General features: G+C 38.8%; 1 protein-coding gene across 1 annotated transcript in view; it reads right to left on the reverse strand.

Moving 5' to 3' along the window:
* Nucleotides 1–607: 607 nt before the first annotated feature.
* The window catches only part of Frmd7 (FERM domain containing 7), a 92,118-nt gene continuing 69,933 nt past the window's right edge, over nucleotides 608–22,792 (reverse strand). The window contains exons 5-12 of the mRNA XM_048796566.1: nucleotides 20,822–20,919; nucleotides 12,838–12,952; nucleotides 12,501–12,648; nucleotides 7,388–7,483; nucleotides 5,721–5,884; nucleotides 3,902–3,970; nucleotides 3,710–3,785; nucleotides 608–2,483 (exon numbers count right to left, since the gene is read on the reverse strand). Of these exons, the coding sequence (XP_048652523.1) occupies nucleotides 1,389–2,483; nucleotides 3,710–3,785; nucleotides 3,902–3,970; nucleotides 5,721–5,884; nucleotides 7,388–7,483; nucleotides 12,501–12,648; nucleotides 12,838–12,952; nucleotides 20,822–20,919 (1,861 nt within the window). The 3' untranslated portion in view covers nucleotides 608–1,388. The remainder of the gene's footprint in view (nucleotides 2,484–3,709; nucleotides 3,786–3,901; nucleotides 3,971–5,720; nucleotides 5,885–7,387; nucleotides 7,484–12,500; nucleotides 12,649–12,837; nucleotides 12,953–20,821; nucleotides 20,920–22,792) is intronic.

The following is a 22,792-nucleotide window of genomic DNA, read 5'->3' on the forward strand; positions in this document are numbered from 1 at the left end:
TACCACTGAGATAAATCCCCAGTCCTTCAATATCTTCTTCTTATTCAATAACTACTCTAGACTTGTGAGTTATTGGATATGGTTCCAGGAGCAGAAAGGGAATGGATGGAATGAAATATATTAAAAGGGATTTTTCTGATGTAAGGGCTAGGAGAATAAAGAAACTGATTTATCTTTTCTCTATTAAGTTATATTTAAAAATAGCTTGTCTGTATAATTCCTTCCTTTCTTTGAACTTTGTGTTTAACATTATCTTGTAAATATGTTAGACTTAATATTAAGATCAGTTAACAAAATTAAGTTCTCAAGTGGAAGGCTATACCTTCAGGAGGACTATTAGAGAAATTCTGAATTGATCAAGAATATAATTTTAGTTCATTTATGCAGTCTGATGTCATTACTATTTACCCTTCAATTACATTTATCCATCCTGACCATACATTTTCACTTGCCTCCTTTTCCCTATTCTGTAACTGCTCTATCCCTTATTAATAGGCCAGAACCAATCACTTCTGAAATCGATTAAAACAAAAGGAAGACCATCCTTGTTTTTCAATTGAGTAGATTTCCATCACACTTTATTAAAAAAACATCTCATTTTCTTGCCTACATGCATGCAACAAGATATGGCCAAAAAAAAAAAAAAAAAACCCTTCTTGGCAGAAGACATTCAGTCAACAAACTGATCTGTTAACTTGTTTCCTTCACTACATATGGTAGATGTTTAAGAATAGAAAAATTATACATCAGATATAATATCCTCATCAGCCCCATATCTGGCTGTAGAAATTGGCCTAATACATTAATTTCCTGGGCTTTAAATTCTGCCAAGTCTATATTCTAAAAACATCCGTTCCATTGAGAGGATCTATGCTATCACCTTGTTTTTGAGGCTGTAGAGGGCCATGCTCCCCTAGATAAAAATGGTAAAAATCAAAGTCCTTAGCAAATAACAAGACTGTTTTTACTGGGTCCCCCACAAATAATGAGGACTGAAGTCTTTGTTCTGTATTATTTAAAAATGTACAAAATAACCAAGATAGCCACAGTCTACTTAATCACAATATGTCATTAGAAGCCAAATCCATATGTAAATCCATACTCTCACTATTCACTATTGAACAGCCTGCCCTGCATTTTTCATCACTCTATGAAGAAATATATAACGGAGCTGATAAATACTCCCCACACCCTGCCATATTACTGGGGAGGAGAGGACATGTTCCAGTTTGTTCTGAGGGAACAGAAGAGTGAAGCTCAGGGAATGAGGCAGCAGCTGGATCTTTCCAATGAAGAGTGACTAAGAAAATGATTTATAAGAAAGTTCCTTATTTTCTACCTAGGATTCTAACATAGAACTGACCCAGAAATGTTCATAGAATTCATACTTAAGCTAAGAAGTAATTACATGGTTTTAGTAAAGTCCTGTCTTCAGCACTTGGTGTGTTGAAAGAAACATCTTCATCTTCTTCATCTAGCTGGAGACTACCAGAAGACAAACGGATTCTGGCCATGGGTGACTTTTTTCCTTTGCCATACAAAGAGTAGTAGTCTGGTTTAAGAATCTCTGATTCAGAATCACTGGATTCACTAGCTACGTACCTTTCTGCTGTGTTCTGATCCATGAGAACTGCTGGGAACTCCTGCTCTGCAAACATACATGTAAATAGGTCTGCTTTACGACTCAGAGCGGGACGAGGCCCTAAAGGTCTAAATTCGGACCCAAAAGGAAAACGGATAGTTTTCATGTCTGATTGGCTCTGGGACCGTTTGGGGGTTTGCTCTTGAATGTTATATGTAAAAGTGTCTTCTAAATTTGGGTCTTCCTCTTCTGGATCTAAATTGATATTGTTCCTACCACTAGTCCTGGCCATAGCTTCTTGGAGTTCTTGAAGGTCTTGCTGAAAGCTCTTTATTCTGGTATTCCTTGGACTCCTTTTGGGTGGCTTTATTGCAGAGGGCTCTAAGTAGTTGTCTGGTCTTGCCCTTTCCTCTGCCATGACTGGAGAGCGTCTGGGCACCTGAGGTGGCTTGTCCACATAAAAAAAGACTTGGGGAGGCATAATATCCACTTGCTGACTAGTACAAGGAATATAGGGCACATCTGTGTAAGTTAGCTGCCTTACTGGACTCGCTCCGCTTGTGAGGCCAGAGGATGTGTTTATGTGATGGTCAGCAAACTTGGAGCTTGTTCGGAAGGAGCTTAGAGGACTTCTCTGCTCAAAGAAGTCTCTGGGATCAGGTTGAGGATCAGGGTCAGTGTTAAAGACAGGATCTGAATAAAGAAAAGAGAAAGATGAACTGCTTTGCGACTGATGTAACGATGTGGGATCCGCCTCTGGTTTGGAACGCTCCAGTTCAGCTGCAAACGTCACCTCCACTGCAGAGTTCCTCCTCCTACTGTCTAGCACAGGTTCAGATGCATGTACTCCATTCACATTTCGGTAGTACCCACCACCATATGCTAGTCTCAAGTCTTCCACCTTGAAAGAAAGGACATATTGGTGAAAAAAAAGGAAAAAGCCATTTGACTGGAGTGGGGATCACAGTTCTATCTTAGCCAAGAATTTTGAAAGGTAGTTTCCCACAAAGTTAGTTCAATCCATGTTATATTCCAGGATTGACAAATACATATGGAAGGGAGAAGAACTTGTACCATTTTCTAAATTGTGTATTAAAAAGAATATGACAGACTATTCTTTCTCAGTTACATCCCATTTCTGGCCTCCAAGTATGCAATAGACTTGAGGCAACATTGTACTTCAAGCAGTTTTCGTTTAGTAGCTCTTATCAATGAACCAGAAAACCTGCCTGGTCCTGACTCTGCTTTTGTCTTGCTTTTGTGTGACCTTAGACAAGTCTCCTAAACTTTCTTGCTCCAGCCTCCTCCCTATTTTCTGTAAAATGGTTGGAAGCAAGTCTATGAATGGCATGAAATTTTCATATACTGGATAGAACCTTTCATCATTATACCTCTGATACCTTTTGGATAAAAACTGACTTGAAATGAAGGCATGAGAGTTTATGAGACCTATAATTAATTTTTTTTAAAGAGAGAGAGAGAGAGAGAGAGAGAGAGAGAGAATTTTTTAATATTTATTTTCTAGTTTTCGGCGGACACAACATCTTTGTATGTGGTGCTGAGGATCGAACCCAGGCCGCACGCATGCCAGGCGAGCGCGCTACCGCTTGAGCCACATCCCCAGCCCCAATTTTTTATATAATTAATTTTTGTAGAAAGATCCAAAGAAAAGTGATTAACAAGATTGATACTATAAAACTAGCAACTTTCTCCTTCACTTAAACACAGTTAAGCAGCAAAATTATTTTAAAACCTTAACACAGACCTCTTACCTTCCTCTAAGCCTTAAAATTTCCATAGGAAGAAAAGCAGAGCTTTTAGTTTTAAAAATACAAAGCCATAGAAATTGATTTGGATCTTCATTTTGCAAGATGTTAACAATACTGGTTACAATTTGAAAAATGTGCCAGAGCCTTTTAGTCTATAAGGTACACACCAGTGGGAGTTTACTAAATGTTCTATTGGCAGGAAAGGTTGAGCCCGGCAGCCCTCCCCAGGAGGCTAACCTTCTGGAACAGAATAACCCTTAGACACAGTGGGAGATTGTGCAGAATCAATTTTTGGGAGCATTTGAAATTTGGATGAATTACATGTATTTAAAGAAGTAGGAATTTTCAGAAATCTTACTTGTTTTGACACATCAGAGAGGATGTCTGGTGAGGACCTGCACTGTCGTTCATGGTACTGAGACGGGTAATGCTTTCTGAAATCCCCAAACAGAGAAGTCATTGAAATGGCTGACATGGGAATAGCGGGATATGTATGAAACTGTACATTCAACTTGAAGTCAGCATGAGAGTGAGAAACAAAAGCATGTACCTTTCAAATGGCAAGCTCTTCAACTGCCGTTTATTCCCATATTCCAAAAGCTGCCTTTGGGTTCTTCCACTATTAGAAAGATGAGTTCAAATAATTAATTAATAATCCAATAAACTACTAAAACTCGAGCCTCAGTTACTGTTGAAACCAAAAGCATCTAGATGAATGACATAGGTCATGACTTGTTGAAGATCACATGAATGGTAATGCCCACTTATCCAAGAACCAGGAAGAGAGCAACCTTAACTACATAGAACCCAGACATTTTTTTTAAAAAATTATTTTTTAGTTATGGTTGGACACAAAACCTTTATTTTATTTATTTTTTTAATGTGGTGCTGAGGATCGAACCCAGGGCCTCTCACATGCTAGGCGAGCGCTCTACTGCTGAGCCACAACCCCAGCCCCCCCAGACATTTCTTTTCTACAAATTTAAAAAGTCAACTGACTGGGGCTGGGGTTGTGGCTCAGAGATAGAGCACTTGCCTAGTACACGTGAGGAATTGGGTTAGATTCTCAGCACCACATAAAAAAATAAGTAATTAAAGGTATTGTATCCATCTGAAACTAAAACAAAAATTTTTTAAAAAGTCAACTGACTGATTATCTGTTTCCCAAATGCATGGCAGGAAAAAAAGCAGCTAACTAAACAGCAGAAGAAGATAGCTCAAGTCAGTTGTACACTAGCAAAGAAATGCAGCTGACTGGTGGGAGAAACAAGAGCCAAGAAAGATATCACAAAAATAATAAAACCCAGAAAGTCTGGGCCATTTATCACTGAAGTGCAAGGCCTGACTTGCCTCCCCCACCCTGAGGCCGTCACTGCACTACAGCTGCCTGCAGAGGATAATAAGTGATGTTTATAATAACTCAGGTCATTAAGGAAAGGGCAAAATATGCACAGTATCATCTGTTCAAGAAGAGAGGGATTTGTAGAATACATTTTGGAAAGATTCCATCAAAAATACGTTCTTAAAAATACCTCAATTCTTACTGGGGCAGACTTCCACTGTTTGACGAATTCCTTATGTGGAAGCATTCGATTAGAATTTTTTATCTTAGCTAAGAGCTTTGAAAGCTTCTTGCAGTGCATTCCTAGGCTGGTGTTTTCAAGTAAAAACAAGATCTTAATTCGACCTCACTTCCATTCCTCCAAGGTGTGACCTGTAGTGAGGAGCTGCTAGTGTAATATTGCTCAACATTTTTAATCCCTTATCCCCTCCAGTGCTTTCTTGCTCTTTTGCCTAACATCACCAGAAGGATGTTGTTGATCTTTCCTTTCCAAGTCTTGCATATAAGTCGCATATAAGACAAACAATAGGTTCATTGAATATATTTTCTCAAACTGCTTATGCCCCCTCATCTTTGTTGTGATTCTGATCCAATCCCTTAGGTAGGTAAGCCCCCATCCCCCTGCCTCCCAGTTGGGAAATATTGACTTAGAGCATCTTGCCAAAAGTGAGCAGTAAAGAGTACAATTTTTCAAGTGACTGAAATAAATTCTTTTTTTTNTTGGTTTTGACTTTTTCATACCAGGAATTGAACCCAAGAGCACTTAACCCCTGAGCCACATCCACAGCCCTTTTTATTTTTTTATTTAGAGGCAGGATCTCAGTTGATTAGGGCCTCACTTAGTTGCTGAGGCTGGCTTTGAACCTGCAATCCTCCTGCCTCACTTTCCCAAGCCGCTGGGATTACAGGCGTGTGCCACTGTGACTGGCTGAAATAGATTCTTTATTCCTTCTAGAATTTGAACAACTCCTATTGCCTCCCATGTTATTAAAAAGAAGTAGTATACTACTGCATGGTATTTAATTACCTATAGCGGAAACTGGAACCCTTGCTGCAAAGTAGAGTTTTGGGCTTTGATTTGGGCTCTTCAGAAAGCCTGAAGAAGGCATGATACTCCACACAGGTCTTCCAGAAAGCTTTGCAGGCATCTCGGCTGGCCATTGTGAACTCCAAGGTGTCCTTGCACAACGCCTATATAAAGCAATTTACATCTAGCAAAACATCCTTCCAGAATATTAAAGACTTTGGGATCCCAATGCCTTCCAAGCTTTTGGTCCCAGGGAATATAGGGCATCTGATTTCCCACTCGGCTCCCCATAGGCTTCACACCTACTGAGACCAAATGATTGGCAACCTTCAGAGGAACAGACAGGGCCACTGCTCTCAAATAGAGCCTTCTCTAAAAGCCAGTCTTGCTTTACATACTAGCCTTAGACACTGTTTAACCCCCACCCCTTCTCTGCCAGGAACATTTTTATGAAGTTGTAAATCAGATTAAAATGAACATCAAAGGGCATCCTTTCAAGGTGACAAGAAGTTATAAATGACCAACAGGAAAGGGGAGGGAGGAGGAGATTTCCTTACAGATGGAAGGGTTTATAGGATGATTACATGTCCATGAGGCTTTTTAACTTACCAGCAAGAAACACTTCTTCCTCTAGATGCTATCTTGTTCTATGATGTTCTGTGTTGCTCTTTTAACATATTTCAATCTGTCTTTGGGGACCTTGGCCTTCCAAACCTAAAGTTCAAGATCTTCCCATCCCCTGACTCACTATATACCCGCTTTAGCCCAAGGTTACATGGCATGATTACAGCCACATTTTCCACAGCCCCACCAACCCACTGCACTGACCTCCCCACTTGTCTCATTTCTTTCCAGGTTCCTACTTGCAGCCCCTAGGGCTGACCATGAATTTCCCACTGGATCCAGTCTCCTTAACTGCTCAAATGAACACTTTAATATAATGCCAAGATTCAGAGAATGAAGCCCAAACTGGACCTTCTGTAGGTCAAAAATTATTTGATACACATGTTTAATTTCCTTTATGGTTATAAAACAATATCGTTTCTCACATCTTTGTCTCATCTTGTATGATGCAAACTTGCCCAATGATTGCTTATTTTGCTTATGTGTATACCCACTTCTCATATCCTGCTTGGCTTTGGCATGTAGTAGATACTCAACAATTTCTTTCTCAAGGAAAATAGGTAAAGTTACAGAGGAAAGCAGGAGGGGAAGGGAAAGGGGGAATTGAATTTGAATTCCATGAATATATGAAATTTTCAGCATGAACCAATTACTATGTAATTGTATAATGCTCTAATAAAAATAAATAAACCTCTAAAAAAGATATATGTTGTAAAATGCAGTGGAGAACATCAAGTGATTATGTCCATAGTCCTAATTCTAATCATTCATTCCCATTTGACTCATCAAACCCCTCAAAAACTATTTCCACAGAGATTTCCCTTACTTTACTCATTCTGAACTACAAATCAGATTTCTTAGTGTTTTGTCTTTGCTAATAGTGTGAGTAAAGCTCTGGTTGGTTATGTAGAGGCAAGAGAGGGGGCATATCACCCCTCAGGGCTGGTCAGCTTTTCACCACTTATATTCAAAACATTTGCAGAAGCAACCAAGAAATTCCAAATGAAAAGAAAAGCAAAAGAATTTATTAGAAATCTACTTACCAAGATATTGGCGTGAAGTTTGATAAGAAAATGTTTTCTCTTAAAACTCAACTTGCGGATTTTAGCCCAGTTGAAAGTATTGATCTTTGTATTTCCCTGTAATAAAACATGTAGCTGACTTTAGGCTGTGTACGCAAAATTTGGCTTGTAAAACAGGGCAAATATGATTGAAAATGCACTTCATAAATAGGACTGTGGTGTGTGTGTGTGAGTGTGTGTGTGGTACTGGGGATTGAACCCAGGGGTGATTTACCACTGAGCTACATCACCAGTCCTTTTAAATTTGTTTTTATTTTGACACAGGATCTTGCTAAGTTGCTGAAGCTGGCCTTGAACTTGTGATCTTTCTGCCTTATCTTCCTGAGTCTCTGGGATTACAAGCATGTGCCACAGACCCTGGTGAATGAAACTATTTTTGATCCATCTCTTGCATAGAATGATCCTGTTGAGCTAAGTAGAAGCTATGGCCAGGTGTTTCAGGTGGGCCACAAGGCTGCTCTGGGGATGGTTTCTGGCTTAGACAGTGAGATCACAGTAGAAATGGATTATTTTAATAGGTTCATGAAACTCACTTCTTTCCCATGTTTCCAGAGTCAGCTGCTAAAAAAAAGACATATTTCTCCTGCCACCCCATTTACCCAAATACCTTCAATAATTCCTCACTGCCTGCATCATAAAATCTTGGCTGAGTTTTCCTGTTACTTTTCTATTGAATATACAGCTGTCTTTCCCACTGCTCCCCCTCACAAAAAAACACTCTTTCATTCAAATCTACACCTTTCTCCTATAGTCTCTTCATTCTCCTTACTCAACATACCTTCCACATAGACAAGCCTTCTTACCAGCTTTGATAGCACCTTCTTGAGAATATTCGTTTTCTTTGAAGAAAAGATTCACTTTTTTTGGTACCAGGGATTGAACCCAGGAGCACTTGACCACTGAACCACATCCTCAGCCCTATTTTGTATTTTGTTTAGAGACAGGGTCTCACTCAGTTGCTTAGTGCCTCACGATTGCTGAGGCTGGCTTTGAACTCACGATTCTCGTGTCTCAGCCTCGCAAGCCACTGGGATTACAGGCGTGTGCCACTGCACCCAGCTGAAAAGATTCACTTTTTAAATTAGTGTTTTAGCTGTTTATAAAAACTTAAAATTGATATATGTTAATGGGGTACCATGTGATGTTTCAATACATATATAATTGTGCAATGTTCCAGCCAGGTTAATTATATCTATTTCATCAAATATTTTTTGAAATATTTTTAGTTGTAAATGAACACAATACATTTATTTATTTATTTATTTATTTATTTATTTTTATGTGGTGCTGAGGATCGAACCCAGTGTGTCACACATGCTAGGCAAGTGATCTACCACTGAGCTAAAGCCACAGCCCTCACCAAATATTTTTATGATGAAAACATTCAGGGGCTTGGGCTGTGGCTCAGAGGCAGACTGCTTGCCTAGCATGCATGAGGTACTGCGATCCTCAGAACCACATAAATGTAAAATAAAGACATTGTGTCCACCTCTAACTAAAAAACAAAAAAAAAAATTAAAAAAAAAACATTCAGGGGCTGGGGCTGCGGCTCAGAGGTAGAGCGCTCGCCTAGCATGCGTGAGGCCCTGGGTTCGATCCTCAGCACCACATAAAAGTAAAATGAAGATATTGTGTCCACTTAAAACTTAAAAAATAAATGTTAAAAAACATTCAGAATACTTTTTATAGCTTTGTTGAAATATGTAAGACATAAATGTTATCCATAGTCATCCTACTGTGAATAGCACACCAGAGCTTTTTCCTCCTATCTAATTGTAACTTAGTGCACATTGATCAACTTCTCCTCATCCTTCCCTCCCTCTATTTTTCCAGTCTTTGGGAACCATTACTCTCAACTACAACATCAACTTTTTTAGTACTTTCATTTCTGTCCCTGGCTTACTTCACTTAACATAAGAGCCTCCAGTTCCATCCATATTGTTGTAAATGACAGGATTTCATTCTTATTATGACTAAATAGTATCCCATCTTCTATATTTTTGTACATTTTCTTTATCCATTCATCAGTTAATAGAGGCTTAGGTCATTTTTTAAAATATTTTTTAAATTGTAGGTGGACATGATACCTTTATTTATTTTTATGTGGTGCTGAGGATCGAACCCATGGCTTCACATATGAGAGGCAGGTGCTCTACCACTCAGCTACAGCCCTGGCCCTCGTTTCGTTTTTATTACTATTTTTATTTATTTTTTATTCTAATTTGTTATATATGACAGTAGAATGCATTACAATTCATATTACACATATAGAGCACAATTTTTCTATTTCTTTTCGATTGTGAATGCCTTCTCTAGAATATTCTTATTCCTGCAGCCTATTTCCCTTTCTAACTCCCCTGTACTCTCTTGGATCTCCTGGTCTGCCTAAACAGCTTACCTTGTTTGTTCATTTATTTGTTTGTTCAAGAGGTAATCCATTCACATGGTTGAAAACCAAAAGCACACACAAAAGATAAATAGTATTGAAGGCAAGTTTGAGGCCAGTCTCAGAAACTTAAGCAAGACCCTGTGTCAAAAAAATTAAAAAATCTGGGGATGGTGGAGTGCCCCTGAGTTCAATCCCTAGGACTCCCTGCAAAACACACACACACACACACACACACACGGAAAAAAAAGATATGTAGCATTGAAAAGTTTCACTCTCACCACCATCACCCCTACTCTTGTTCCCACCTAACCATTCCCTATAAGCACCACATATATTAGTTTGTTGATTATTTAAAAGTCTGATAGCACTATTGGGACCAAGTCTTTCTCACATTCAATGTTAGTTTCTTGACTGCCTTTTGTCTGTTCGCTCTTTCTTTGAAACAACCTTCCTTAACTCCCAACTCTGGCCCTGTGGCCTGGATAGCTTCCTCAGGTCTTGGCTTAAATGTTAAGGCCCTCTCACCTGTTATCTTAGTGCCCTACACTTCTAGCTCATACTCCTGGCCCTTGTTTGTAATTACTTATTTAACTATCTGTCTTCTCCTCATTAGAAACCAAGTGCTATGAATTCAGGATCATTCTTATCTACCTCTGTAGCCCTAGTGCCTGGTACAGAATGCACAAAGAATATACTGAAATAAAGGATGAATGAATAAATGGCTTCCTAACTCCCTAAATAACTAAAAACTACTGACTTGCACACTTTAAAACAGTTTAATTTTATAGGATGTAGTCGATGCCCTTCAGTAGATGAATGGATAAAAAAAATGTGGCATATATACACAATGGAATATTACTCAGCAATAAAAGAGAATAAAATCATGGCATTTGCAGGTAAATGGATGGAGTTGGAGAAGATAATGCTAAGTGAAGTTAGCCAATCCCAAAAAACCAAATGCCGAATGTTTTCTCTGATATAAGGAGGCTGACTCATAGTGGGGTACGGAGAGGGAGCATGGGAGGAATAGAGGAACTCTAGATAGGACAGAGGGGTGGAAGGGAAAGGGAGGGGGTAGGGGGTTAGCAACGATGGTGGAATGTGATGGACATCATTATCCAAAGTACATGTATGAAGACACAAATTGCTGTCAACATACTTTATATACAATCAGAGATATGAAAAATTGTGTTCTATATGTGTAATAAGAATTGTAATGTACTCTGTTGTCATATATTTAAAAAACCAATTAAAAACCCTTTTAAAAAAAGAAAGAATATGATAAAGAACACAGAGGGCTGGAGTTGTGTCTCAATGGTAGAGCACTTGCTGAGAATGTGTGAGGCATTGGTTTCGATTCTCAGCACCACATATGAATAAATAAATAAAATAAAGATATTGTGTGCATCTACAACTAAAAAAAAAACACTTTAAAAACAAGAACACAGAGATAAATATCTATTCTTTGACTGAATTTAGGGTAGAGACACAACATATTCTAAGTAACATCAGCTGTATTGTTCCCAACTGCCTACAGAAATATTCACATTGAAAGAAATCACAAGCAACATGGTAGCTCTACCTTGCTACCATTCCCATCTTTTCCAGTGCAGTAAGAAATGGCAAGGACCAGGGGTTAGAGTGGGAAGGGTAACAAGGCCCTCCTGGATAAACACATATACCTGTGATCCATTGAGGCTTTTAAAATTTGTTCTTTTTAGGTATATATGACAATAGAATGTATTTTGACATATTATACATATATGGAGTGTAATTTTCCATTCTTGCAGTTGGACATGAAGTGGAGTTACACTGGTGGTGAATTCATAATCGAACATAGGAAATTTATGTCCAATGTATTCCATTGTCTTTCCTATTCCCATGCTCCTCCTTTCCCTTCATTCCCCTTTGTCTAACCCAATGAACTTGTATCCCCACCTTATTGTGTGATAGCATCTGCATATCATAGAGAACATTTTGTCTTTGGCTTTTTGGGATTTGCTTATTTTACTCCATTGAGTCTTTTGCTCATCAGTGTGACTGACTCTCATGCTGAAAAGTTTATAACCAAATAAATGAGAAGGCCAAGATTCTCTTAGCTGAATCCTTACATGACCTGTTTGGTAACTCCAGAGTTCTAATTTGGTCTTGGGGGTCAGTGGGCCTTAGGTCATCTCCCTTCTCTCTTACAAGTGATTTATTCACAACAAAGTCCTGGGAAAAGAATGAGCCAGTAAATAGCAACAGTCAGTGGTAAAGCTGAGCACTAATGCCCTACCAGCTAGCACTGGGCACCTCCATTGCAAACAGAAATGAACAGAAGCATTGCACATTTTGGACGCCTCAAGGTGTCTCTGGAGGTCCTGGACAGTGTCACAGCCTACATTTTTTAGATGCCCTAATATACTTGCTCTAGAAGTTCCAAAGAGCTTCTTGACTTTACTTCCCTACCATGCTGGCCTCAACAAATGTGTGAACCCCTTAGAATGTAGATAGTTATTTATAGATTTCACCTTGAAGCAAAGTGCATTGAGGGGAGATGGCTTACCCCAGACCTTTCCAAGCATTATTTCCCTTTCTAGCAGTTGGTAAAACTGAGTATTGTGATCACCCAGGGAACAGACACCCAAGTTTGAGTGGAGATAACCTGGCAAGCTGAAGGACTTGGAAGGAAAGAGTTGTTACCCGTAACACCAGGACTCCCATGTGTGCAACAGCCAGGTGAATCTGCATTCCTTCACCATCACTGGCAGGGTGGGGCCTGATGCCATACATGTCCAGTTTCCTTGCTATGTCCAGTAGTAGAATATCAGATTCAGCTGGATTTTTGCCACTGCAAGGGGAAAGAATTTATGAGCCTAATAAATCCAGCACGCATGACACCTCCACTCTGAGAGCTCCATGAGGAGGTCAGTGTTTTCTTGAGCCTGAAGCTTCTCAGGCTTAAGGGCTTGCTTTCAAGAATCTGTTCCCAGCTTTAGTGTCCTCCATTGGGGAAGCAGGTGCCAGTTAAAGTACTTACATGTGCTTCTGATGAAAGTGCATGATCTTGCTCTCTAAACAGTCTTGGTTTGGTAAGTACCGGCTTTGTGCCAGATGTTTCTTGACTGTTTCTTCATGAAAGTCTCCCAGTTCTGCTGCATGACAAAAGAAAGTGACATTTTTTCACATTACCATCGAGGAACTAAGCAACTCAGCCATTGCAAACAGAAATGAACAGAAGCACAGCACATTTTGGACCCCTCAAGGTGTCTCTGGAAGTCCTGGACAGTATCACAGCCTACATTTTTTAGATGCCCTAATATACTTGCTCTAGAAGTTCCAAAGAGCAAACTCAGCCTAATGATCTCCCCCAAATAGTTTTTTCTTTGCAGTTAGTTGTAGCTCCATGCCTCTGACTTCATGCTATACATATATGTGTATTTCTGTAGGGGAGGACCGACTGGCTATTTTTCAAATTATGAGCAGTTGGTATTCATGTTTCAGTATAGTAAGTTACAGACATTGTGTCCATCTACAACTAAAAAAAAATTAAAAATAAGAACACAGAGAAAAATATCTATTCTTTGACTGAATTTATGGTAGAGACACTAGATATTCTAATATGAGCAGCTGGTATATGGTGTTGCAGTATAGTAAGCAACAGACCTATTACCAAGATTACAGCTGCATGTTTTGTTGGGATTTTCTTTTCCCACATTCTTCTTATATCTCCTACTTCCAACTGGCCCCTGTTAGAGGTTGAATTTTCTCTCTCCAATATGGAAATCCTAACATCCAGTACCACCAAACATGGTTCAATTTGGAGACAAGTCCTTTAAAGAGGTGATTAAGTTAAAATCAAGGACATTGGGAGCTCTGTAATTCAATCTGACTGGTGTTCCTATAAAGGGAGGAAATTTGGACATACAGAGAGATGCAAGGGATGTGAACACAGAAAAAGGACCATGTGAAGACATAGCAAGAAGACAGCCATCTGTAAGCCAAGGAGAGAGGCTTCAGAAGAAACCAAACAAGCCAACACCTTGATCTTGAACTTCCAGAATCATAAGAAAATTATTTTCTTTCCTTTAAACCACCCAGTATCTGGTATTTTTCCTTGACAGCCCTAGTAGACTAATTCATCCCCCCAACTTCACTCCACCCTGATCATATATTATCAAGAAAGGGGAATAAACATGCTAACTATAATGCAAGCCAGTCTCAGCCAATTTATCACTCTATACATTGGAAATCTAGTAAATCCCCAGCTATCTGGAATCCCCAGGAGATGAATCATTCTGGAAATTATTCTGGGCTTTCAAATACCTAGCAGTGTATGCATGATCATAATTTACTCTTTTCTAGATGTCTCCAGCTTATTATTATAAATACTTTTTATAGCATTATGCCTATGCAGGCAATTGAGGTATTTAGGGATTATCTGCCCCTAATTTAAAAGGCCTCAGGCTGCTTTGACATTTGGATTCTTTTGTCTTCTTTATAGTTGTTTTATTAAATTGTTGTCATCATTGTTGTTTTTGCTTTTTTCATATCAGGTTTATATGAATTACTTCCTGGTCATCGAATTCTCATCTAACATAAAATGGAAAATCAGATCTCCACACCTATTAGAAGTGTATGTTGTATAAGAGTGAATACACTCTTGCTGCGCACGGTGGTGCATGCCTGTAATCCCAGTGGCTTGGGAGGTTGAGGCAGGAAGATTGCAAGTGCAAAGCCAGCCTCAGTAACTTAGTGAGGCCCTGTCTGAAAATTAAAAATAAAAAGTACTGGGGATGTAGCTTAGTGGTGAAGTAACCCCTGGGTTAAACCCCCAGTACCATAAATAAATAAACAAACAAATAAATAAATAAATAATTAAAAAGCGTAAATAGATTCTCCATGAAATCCTGTGGTAAGCAAAATATGTGAACAATAGGGTACCTAGTTTGAGAGCTAGAAGGATTTTTGTTTGTTTATATTCTCTTTTCTTTCTTTGTGTTCTATTTGTATTTTGGACAGATAGTTTGGTCATCTTTAGACAATTAAGGTACACATGTATATTTCAAAATCACAATATGATGAAAATCTCCACATATCAAACATTTCTAAAGGCCAATACAATGACTTGTTAATTTATTTATTTGTTCATTTATTTTACCAATACTGATAAATGTACAAATCTCACTAATAATCAATCAGGCTTAGATAGCCTCACTAATTAATTTAATCAAATGTTCAAAATAGAAATAAATATAAATTCTTCACAATTTTTTTTCCAGAAAATAGAGAAGGGCATACTTACCAATTCATTCTAGGGGCCCAGTATTACCCCAATACCCAAGCCAGATAAAAACATCAACAAGAAGAGAAAAGTATAGGTCAATATCTCTTGTGAATACAGAGGCAAAAATCCTCAATAAAATACTAGCAAATTGAATTCGGCATTATATAAAAAACATTGCAGGGGCTGGAATTATGGCTCAGTGGTGGAGCACGTGTGAGGCACTGGGTTTGATTCTCAGCACCACAAATAAAGAAATGAATAAAATAAAGGTCCACCAACATCTTAAAAAAAAGATTGTATGCTATGACCAAATAAGATTTATTTCAGGATTTCAAGGTAAGTTCAACATATGAAAATCAATTAATGTAATACACCTATTAATATAATAAAGGACACAAATGCACACATACACACACACACACACACACACACACACCAAAAAAACACCCCAACTCATTATACATTATCACCTGAATAGATGCAGAAAAGGCAATGAGTAAATCCAACACCCATTTATGGTAAAAACACTTGGCTCAGTGACAGAGCACTTCTTTAGCATGTATGAGGCCCTGAGTTCAATCCCCAGCCCTGAAAAAAACAAATAAGCAAAGAAAAAACCTACGGCTAAGGAGGGGAGGGAAAAAAGGAAATACTGGGGAATGTTATTGACCAAATTATATTGTTATTTTGTGTGCACATATGAGTATGTAATAATGAATCCTCCCATTATGTATAATTATAATGCACCAGTAAAAATATGGGAAAAAAACCTTATAACTACTATTATAATCATACCACATGGTTAGAAACTAAATGCTTTCCCTTAAGACCAGGAACCAGACAAAGATATCTGTTCTTGCTATCTCACCCAACACGATACTGGTGGTTCTAGAAATTACAGTTGGGCAAGAAGAAGATATAAAGGATGTGCTCGAAAATGGAAGAGATAAAATTGTCTTTACTTGGAGTAAACATGATCTTGTATGTCAAAAATCATAAAGAACCCACAAAACTACTAAAACTAATAAATTAGTTCAGCAAGAAAATCCTGATATACAAAAGGTAAATATATTTGTATATAATAGCAATGAACAATCTGAAAAAAAATTAAGAAAATAGTTGCATTTACAGTAACATCAAGAAAAGAATAAAATACTGAGGAATAAATCAAACAAAAGAAGTGTAGGACTTGTACACTGGAAACTACAAACATTGATGAATTTTGAAAAATGATTTACACAAGTGGAAAGATATTTCATGTTCATGGACTAGAAGACTTGCTATTGTTAAGATGGCAACTTTTTCCAAAATTGAGCTATAAACATAGGGCAATCCCCATTAAAATCCCACAGACTTTTTTTTTTGTAAAAATCAATAAGCTTAAAATTTACATGGAAATGAAGAGATGCAAATTAATCAAAACAATTTTGCAGAAAAAATAAAGTTGGAGTATGTACAGTTGCTTATTTCAAAACCTATAACAAAGTTACAACAATAAAGTAAGTGTAAATAATGATAAAAGGACAGATGTTGAGATTGATGAACCATAATTGAGAGTCAAGAAATAAGGTCAAAAGACAAATTTAATGTCTTAAATTCTCAAATGAGGCAGGCCTGGTGGTGCACACCTATAATCCCAGCAGCTTGGGAGGCTGAGGCAGGAGGATTGCAAGTTCAAAGCCAACCTCAGCAACTTAGTGAGACCCTGTCTCAAAATAAAACTAAAATTAAAAAAAAAGGCTGGGGAATGTAGCTCAGTGGTTAGGCACCCCTGGGTTCAATCTCTGGTACCCTGCACCTCCCCCCCAAAAAAAAAGGTCGATAGTAAGATAACTCTTTTAACATAGGCAAAAGTTTTAAATAAGCATTTTACAAAAACAAACAAACAGCGATAAGCACACAAAAAGGTGTCAAATCTTTAGTCATTAGGAAAATGCTGATAATTATAATTGCAATAAGATATGTCTTCATAATCACATATTAATGAAGGTATAGAAAAACTGAAAACCTCATACATTTCTGGTGTTAATGTAACAATTTGGAAAACAATTTGGCTGTTTCTTAAAATATTCAACATAAGTATTTCACAACACCAAGCAATTAACACTCAGGAATCTGCCTAAGAGAAATGAAAACAGATACTCATATAAAGACTGGTGAGCCAATGTTTATAACATTATTTATTATAGCTGGAAATAATCCAAATGTCCATGACCAGGTGATTAGATGGATAAAATATGGTACATACATAAAATGGAATACTATTCAGCAACAGAAAGGAACAAACTGAAACATTTATGAATTTAAAAAATATGATGAGTGGAAAAAGATGCAAAATACCACATATTTTATCATTCAATTTACATGAAATGTCCAAAAAAGGCAAATATGGAGAAACAGAAAATAAACTGTGGTTGCCTGGAGCTAAGCATGGGAACAGAGTGTGATCACAAATGGGCCTGAGAGATCTCTTTTGATGTTATAGAAATGTTCTAAAACTGGATTGTGGTAATGGTTACACAACTCTGTAAATTTACAGAGTTGAGTTGTGCATTTTTAAATACGTGAATTTATTGTATGTAAATTCTACATCAATAGAGCCATTTTAAAAAATACACCACACATAAAACTTTTGACTTATTTTTCTTCCTTCTTAAGTAACTAAGTAGATATTAAAGTCCTTTAGTATATTCGTTTGTTTTTGCTTTTTGTTTGTGCAGTGCTGGGATTGAACCCAGGGCCTCTCGCATCCTGGGCAAGTTGTCTACCACTAAGCCACATCCCCAACCCTAGACTTTGGAATTATTAAACACAAGACCCCACGCTGAAAACATAAGAACATCTAAGACTGGGCTTGTTTTTCTCTTCATGCAGAACTATGACAAGTTAGGAAGAGAACTATTACATACAAATAAGTAAATATCACCAATAACAGAAGGTGACAAATGTCATGAGCACTTTCAGTATCACCATGCTGGTCCAAACTATCATTATCTCTCCTGTAATTTCCCCTTATCTGGTCTCCCCACTCCCACCATTCCCTCCTCAGATCTCTTTTCACCACAGCAGCTAACATGATCCTGTTAAAATCTAATTCAGATTATTTTACTCCTCTGCTTAAACTGCTTCAATGCTTTCCCATCTCATTTTAGAGTCAAGCTGTATGTCTTTAATATGTTTTATTTCTTTTCTTGAAACAGGGTCTTGTAAGTTGCTAAGGCTGGCCCAGAACTTTTGATGTTTCTGCCTCAGGATCCTGAGTTGCTGGAATTACAGGTGAGTGCCTAGGACTTGGTTTTCAATTTTTTTAAAACCAGGTATTGAACTCAGGGACACTCAACTACTGAGCCAAATCCCCAGCACTTTTTATATTTTATTTAGAGACAGGGTCTCTAAGGCCCTTCAGGATTACTCTCTCCATGTCTCATTCAGCTCCAGCTAGTCACAATAGCTTTTGATGTTTCCCCAAGACACGTAGTATGTTACCACCTCAGGCCTTTTGCACTGAATGTTCTCTCTGCTTAGAACTTTCTTCCACCAGATTTTGCTGCATGGCTTGGTCTCTCACCTCCTTCAAGTCTTTGTTCAACTGTTCCCTTCACAGTACATTTTCCTCCACTTGCCACCTTATTTAAATATTGTACCCACTCTCAGAATCCCTTATCTCTCTTCCATGCTTTATTTTTCTCCATTGCCCTTATCACCTTCTAACGCTGTCAACATGTGAACTCCATGAGGGTGAGAATTTTTGTTTTAATTCCTTGCTGTGGCCTCAATTACCTATAATAGTATCTGGCACATGGCATGTATTTGATAAGCAAAAATGAATTTTTATTGAATAAATGGCAAAGAAGGGTTACTAAGGGAGTCCATAAGGGGGAAGCTTCATTTGAAATGTATAAATTGTGTTTGAGAGGAAATGTCCTGTTAGAGAAGATGAGTTCCAAGACAGACTTAAGCAGGTAAGAACGTCAGGATGCGGGGTTCTTGAATGCCTAGAATACAGCAGGTGTTCAACGAATATTGGATGAGTGAATAAATGAACGGATAAATGAGCAATCTGGTTGTGACCGGCATACTATCTTAGTGTCCAGTGAGCCTGACCAGGATCAATTATGAAAAACTAACTCACTGGAAGTTTAGTTCCCTCCTCCACAGCTCCCCTATGGAAAGAGCTTCTACTGATAAACAAAATAACTCCTGGGAAAGCTGAAGGGCTCTATGCTATGCCTGAAATTGGCCACTAGGGAATGCTCAAACACATAAGGCAGAATTGTTAAGAATGAAATTGGGCTCCCCGAAAAAAGGCCACCCAGAAACCCCAACCCCCTGGTTGCTACTTTAAGAGGCAGCCAATGGAGAAAGATGTTTTCCAATAATGTTTCCTCCATCTGCTCTACCCAGGCCCCACATCCCAGTGCCAAACAAAATATTGGACACATGGTTAATGACCTTGGCATTCAGGATCTTCAAAATGATGCTTCACTTTCCACTACTTCTCCTAAATAGACACCATGCTTGAGCTCTACTGGGACATTCTGCATCCTCCATATATGCTGCTTCTTGCCCCACCACCATTTCTTTCATGCTGTTTTCTCTGCCTATCATCTATCCAATTCCCCAGTTTCTCTTTAAGGTCCAGCACAAAAGCCACCTCCTCCCTCAGCCTTCCCTGATTACTATTGCTCTTACTGCCCTCTGCCTTGCTGAGATACTTCAGTTCTTTTTATTTGTCCCAGCCAGGAGTCCCTTGATAAACATGGATTCAGACACCATCCACATGCAAGCACTTCGTTCTGGAGTTCCTAGTGAAATCAACCATTTATGGACTGGCAGAAAGGTAAGGGGGCAGAGGTCAAAAATGAACTTATGAAACAAGAAACTGAAGTTATGGTCCTGCAGGATTACTAAGGAACAGTATATTCTTGGGAGGCCTCTAAAATAGAGAGAAAGTCCAGCTGGCCTTAGAAGAAGAGATGTTATCTTCAGCTGCCTAGACCCTACCCTTAGGGCTACAGGAGCAGCCTGGCCTGTCCAGTGTCAACCCTCCCAGGCAGGCCCCCACTGTTCTGCCTCCTCCGCCTACCTTTGTTATTCAGTCTAGTCCAACTATGGCTGCTAGCATATGGGGAACACTAATAGATGCCTGGGGCCTTTTTCCCTTTTAGCCTCTCTCCACCTGCTGTACTCTGTGCTTTGTTCTCTGAAACCATGATAAAGAGCAACACAGAAATCATATTGAACGTGACAGTGTGCTACAGAGAGCACATACCAGAGATGTATCCTGGGGGCAAACAGAGGCAGTCAGTGCCTGCCTGGCAAAGTCCATGCCCAGATTTGTCCAAACCAGTTCCTGGACAGCAAGCCCAGGGGCAGTGGGAGGGGCAGGTTGGACTGAGGTAAAAGAAAATCAGCATTTACTTTTAATCTACAGAACCACCCTGTGAGAGGGTATTCTTATTTCTATTTTAAAGGCAAGGACACTCAGGCTCAGAGAAGGAAAGGGACTTGCCCTCCACAGTTAGGAAGTAGTAGAGACAGAACAGAATTTGATACAAATCTCAATGGCTGCAATGAAGCAGCCTCTTTCTGCTGCACCATGCTGTTTTTCTAGATCTTATCCAGGCTGTCTGTCCTTTTAAGCCCTAACACAGTGATATTCACACTGGGATGTTCAGCTCTTTTGCTTGGGTCTCCATCTGGCTGATAGGCCCCAAAGCAGACATTAGTTACTTACATTGTAAGATGTGAGATACCATCAACGCTGTACAGTTGTCACTGCAGGGAAGCCTTCCTAGAGCCAAATCCTTCTTTATTTGAAGAGTAAAAAGATACCTGCAAAGAAGTTGGGAAAAATCTCTTAGAGAGAGAAACAGGAATAAGAAAGAGCATTTCACTTCTGCCAGACCCAAGATAATTCAAGAGACGAATGGCACCCCCAGTGGTGAGTAATTCGTAAGATTTGCTTCAGCCCCAAACCAGCCCCAGACCACAAAGTGCTGATCCAGCATTTTGGCAGTTTTTGCAGCCATTAGGAATCACCCTGGCCAAATCCTCCCGCCAACTTGAGGGAAGTGGCCAATCATTCTCTGGTAGTTTCTGCCACGTAGCAAAGCCACATTCCAAACAAGAGAGAAAAGAAGAGCCAGCAAGAATGAAGGCACTTTTGAGGCCAGTACTGAACTGTTGAGAAAGTGCAGTCAAAGGCTAGAGTGTAGCTCAGTGGTTGAGTGCTTTCCTAGCATGCATGAGGCCCTGGGTTCCATTCACAGCACCACAAACAAAATAGTGTTACCAAGTACTCTCTTCAATAACAAGAAGGTTGGTGGACCAGGAATGATCAGCCTGGTTTACACTTATACAGAGAGGGGTGACATGATTTAACAAGGTCATATCACCCAAAGATTATGATTTCAGAAATCAAGGACTTGGGGCCAGGCTTCTGCCCACGTTATTCCCTTTGCCTGAATTGCTATCTCTATCATTGGAGCCCAGCCCAACACTTTACACAGAAGAGGTATCATAAGGAACATTTGCTGAATGGAATTAAGCCTTTTTCCCCACCAGCATCTCACCAGGGACCCTTAAAATGAAGGTTGGTATTTGGGGCTCTACCAAACAGATAGCATTTGTCCCACACATTTAAGGTCTTATCAAAGGAGAATCAACTTTTGGGAAAAATGTGTATAATAAAGACTCCACCACTGCTTTCTTCCATGGTCCAAGGTAAAATATTGATTTTATTTTATACATTAAAACATTTATTGAATATCTACAGTGGGTGCTTCCCTATATAAAATACAATAATTTTTGGCACTGGGAATTGAACCCAGAGCCTTGTATATGCTGGACAAGCACTCTGCAAGTCAGCTACATCCTCAGCCTTTTTATTTTACTTTGAAATAGGGTCTTGCTAAGTGCCCAGTGTAGCCCTTAGCTTATGATCCTCTTGCCTCATCATCTTGGAGTAGCTGGCTTATGGCTGTGCACCACCACTCCTGACTAAAATGTGATTTTCTGAATGAAGTTCAGTTGACCTTTTTGGTAACTAATTAAGCCTTGAAGGCCATGTGGTGGATCAAAATTAATTGCAGGTGATAGACGAAAATACAGATTGAAAAATTTAGCAGATGATTATTCAGTTTACAAAAGCATTAATCATTATAATCCTTAGAATTGTGAGCTCCCTAATGCATTAGAAATGACTCAATTAGAAAAATTATATTTGCACACCACTCACAGAAATCCACATATTAGCCTCAAACAAGTATCCTTATGAATTCAGCCAGTTAAGTATTCTTAAATGGACCAATGGGGAAAAGCGAAAGGGAACTTAACATTTGCCATTGCCTGTTTTCAAATAGAGATGGAAATGAGAAAAAAATCAGTTCAGTTGCTAAAAGGAAAGTGAATTTCTTTGTGTTCCTAACAAGAAAGAAACTTCTTGTCATTTGACACGTTCCTTGCTGTTAAGAAGGCAGCTGCCTGCTACAAATACCAAATCTTTCCTCTGAACAGCTGATGAATCATTCATCATCACATTGATTTTCTCGGGTTGTTTTTTTTTTTTTTTTTTTTTGAGGGATGGGGAGAGAATGTGTTTATCTCCATCAAAATTGGTCATAATTTAAAACTTAACTGAAATGGGTTTATGAATGCGAACTAACATAAATACCAAGATAATAGGTTATCTGGGAAACTGGCCTAC

Source organism: Marmota marmota, unplaced genomic scaffold, assembly GCF_001458135.2.
Source record: "Marmota marmota marmota unplaced genomic scaffold, marMar, whole genome shotgun sequence".
Taxonomy (NCBI): Eukaryota; Metazoa; Chordata; class Mammalia; order Rodentia; family Sciuridae; genus Marmota; species Marmota marmota.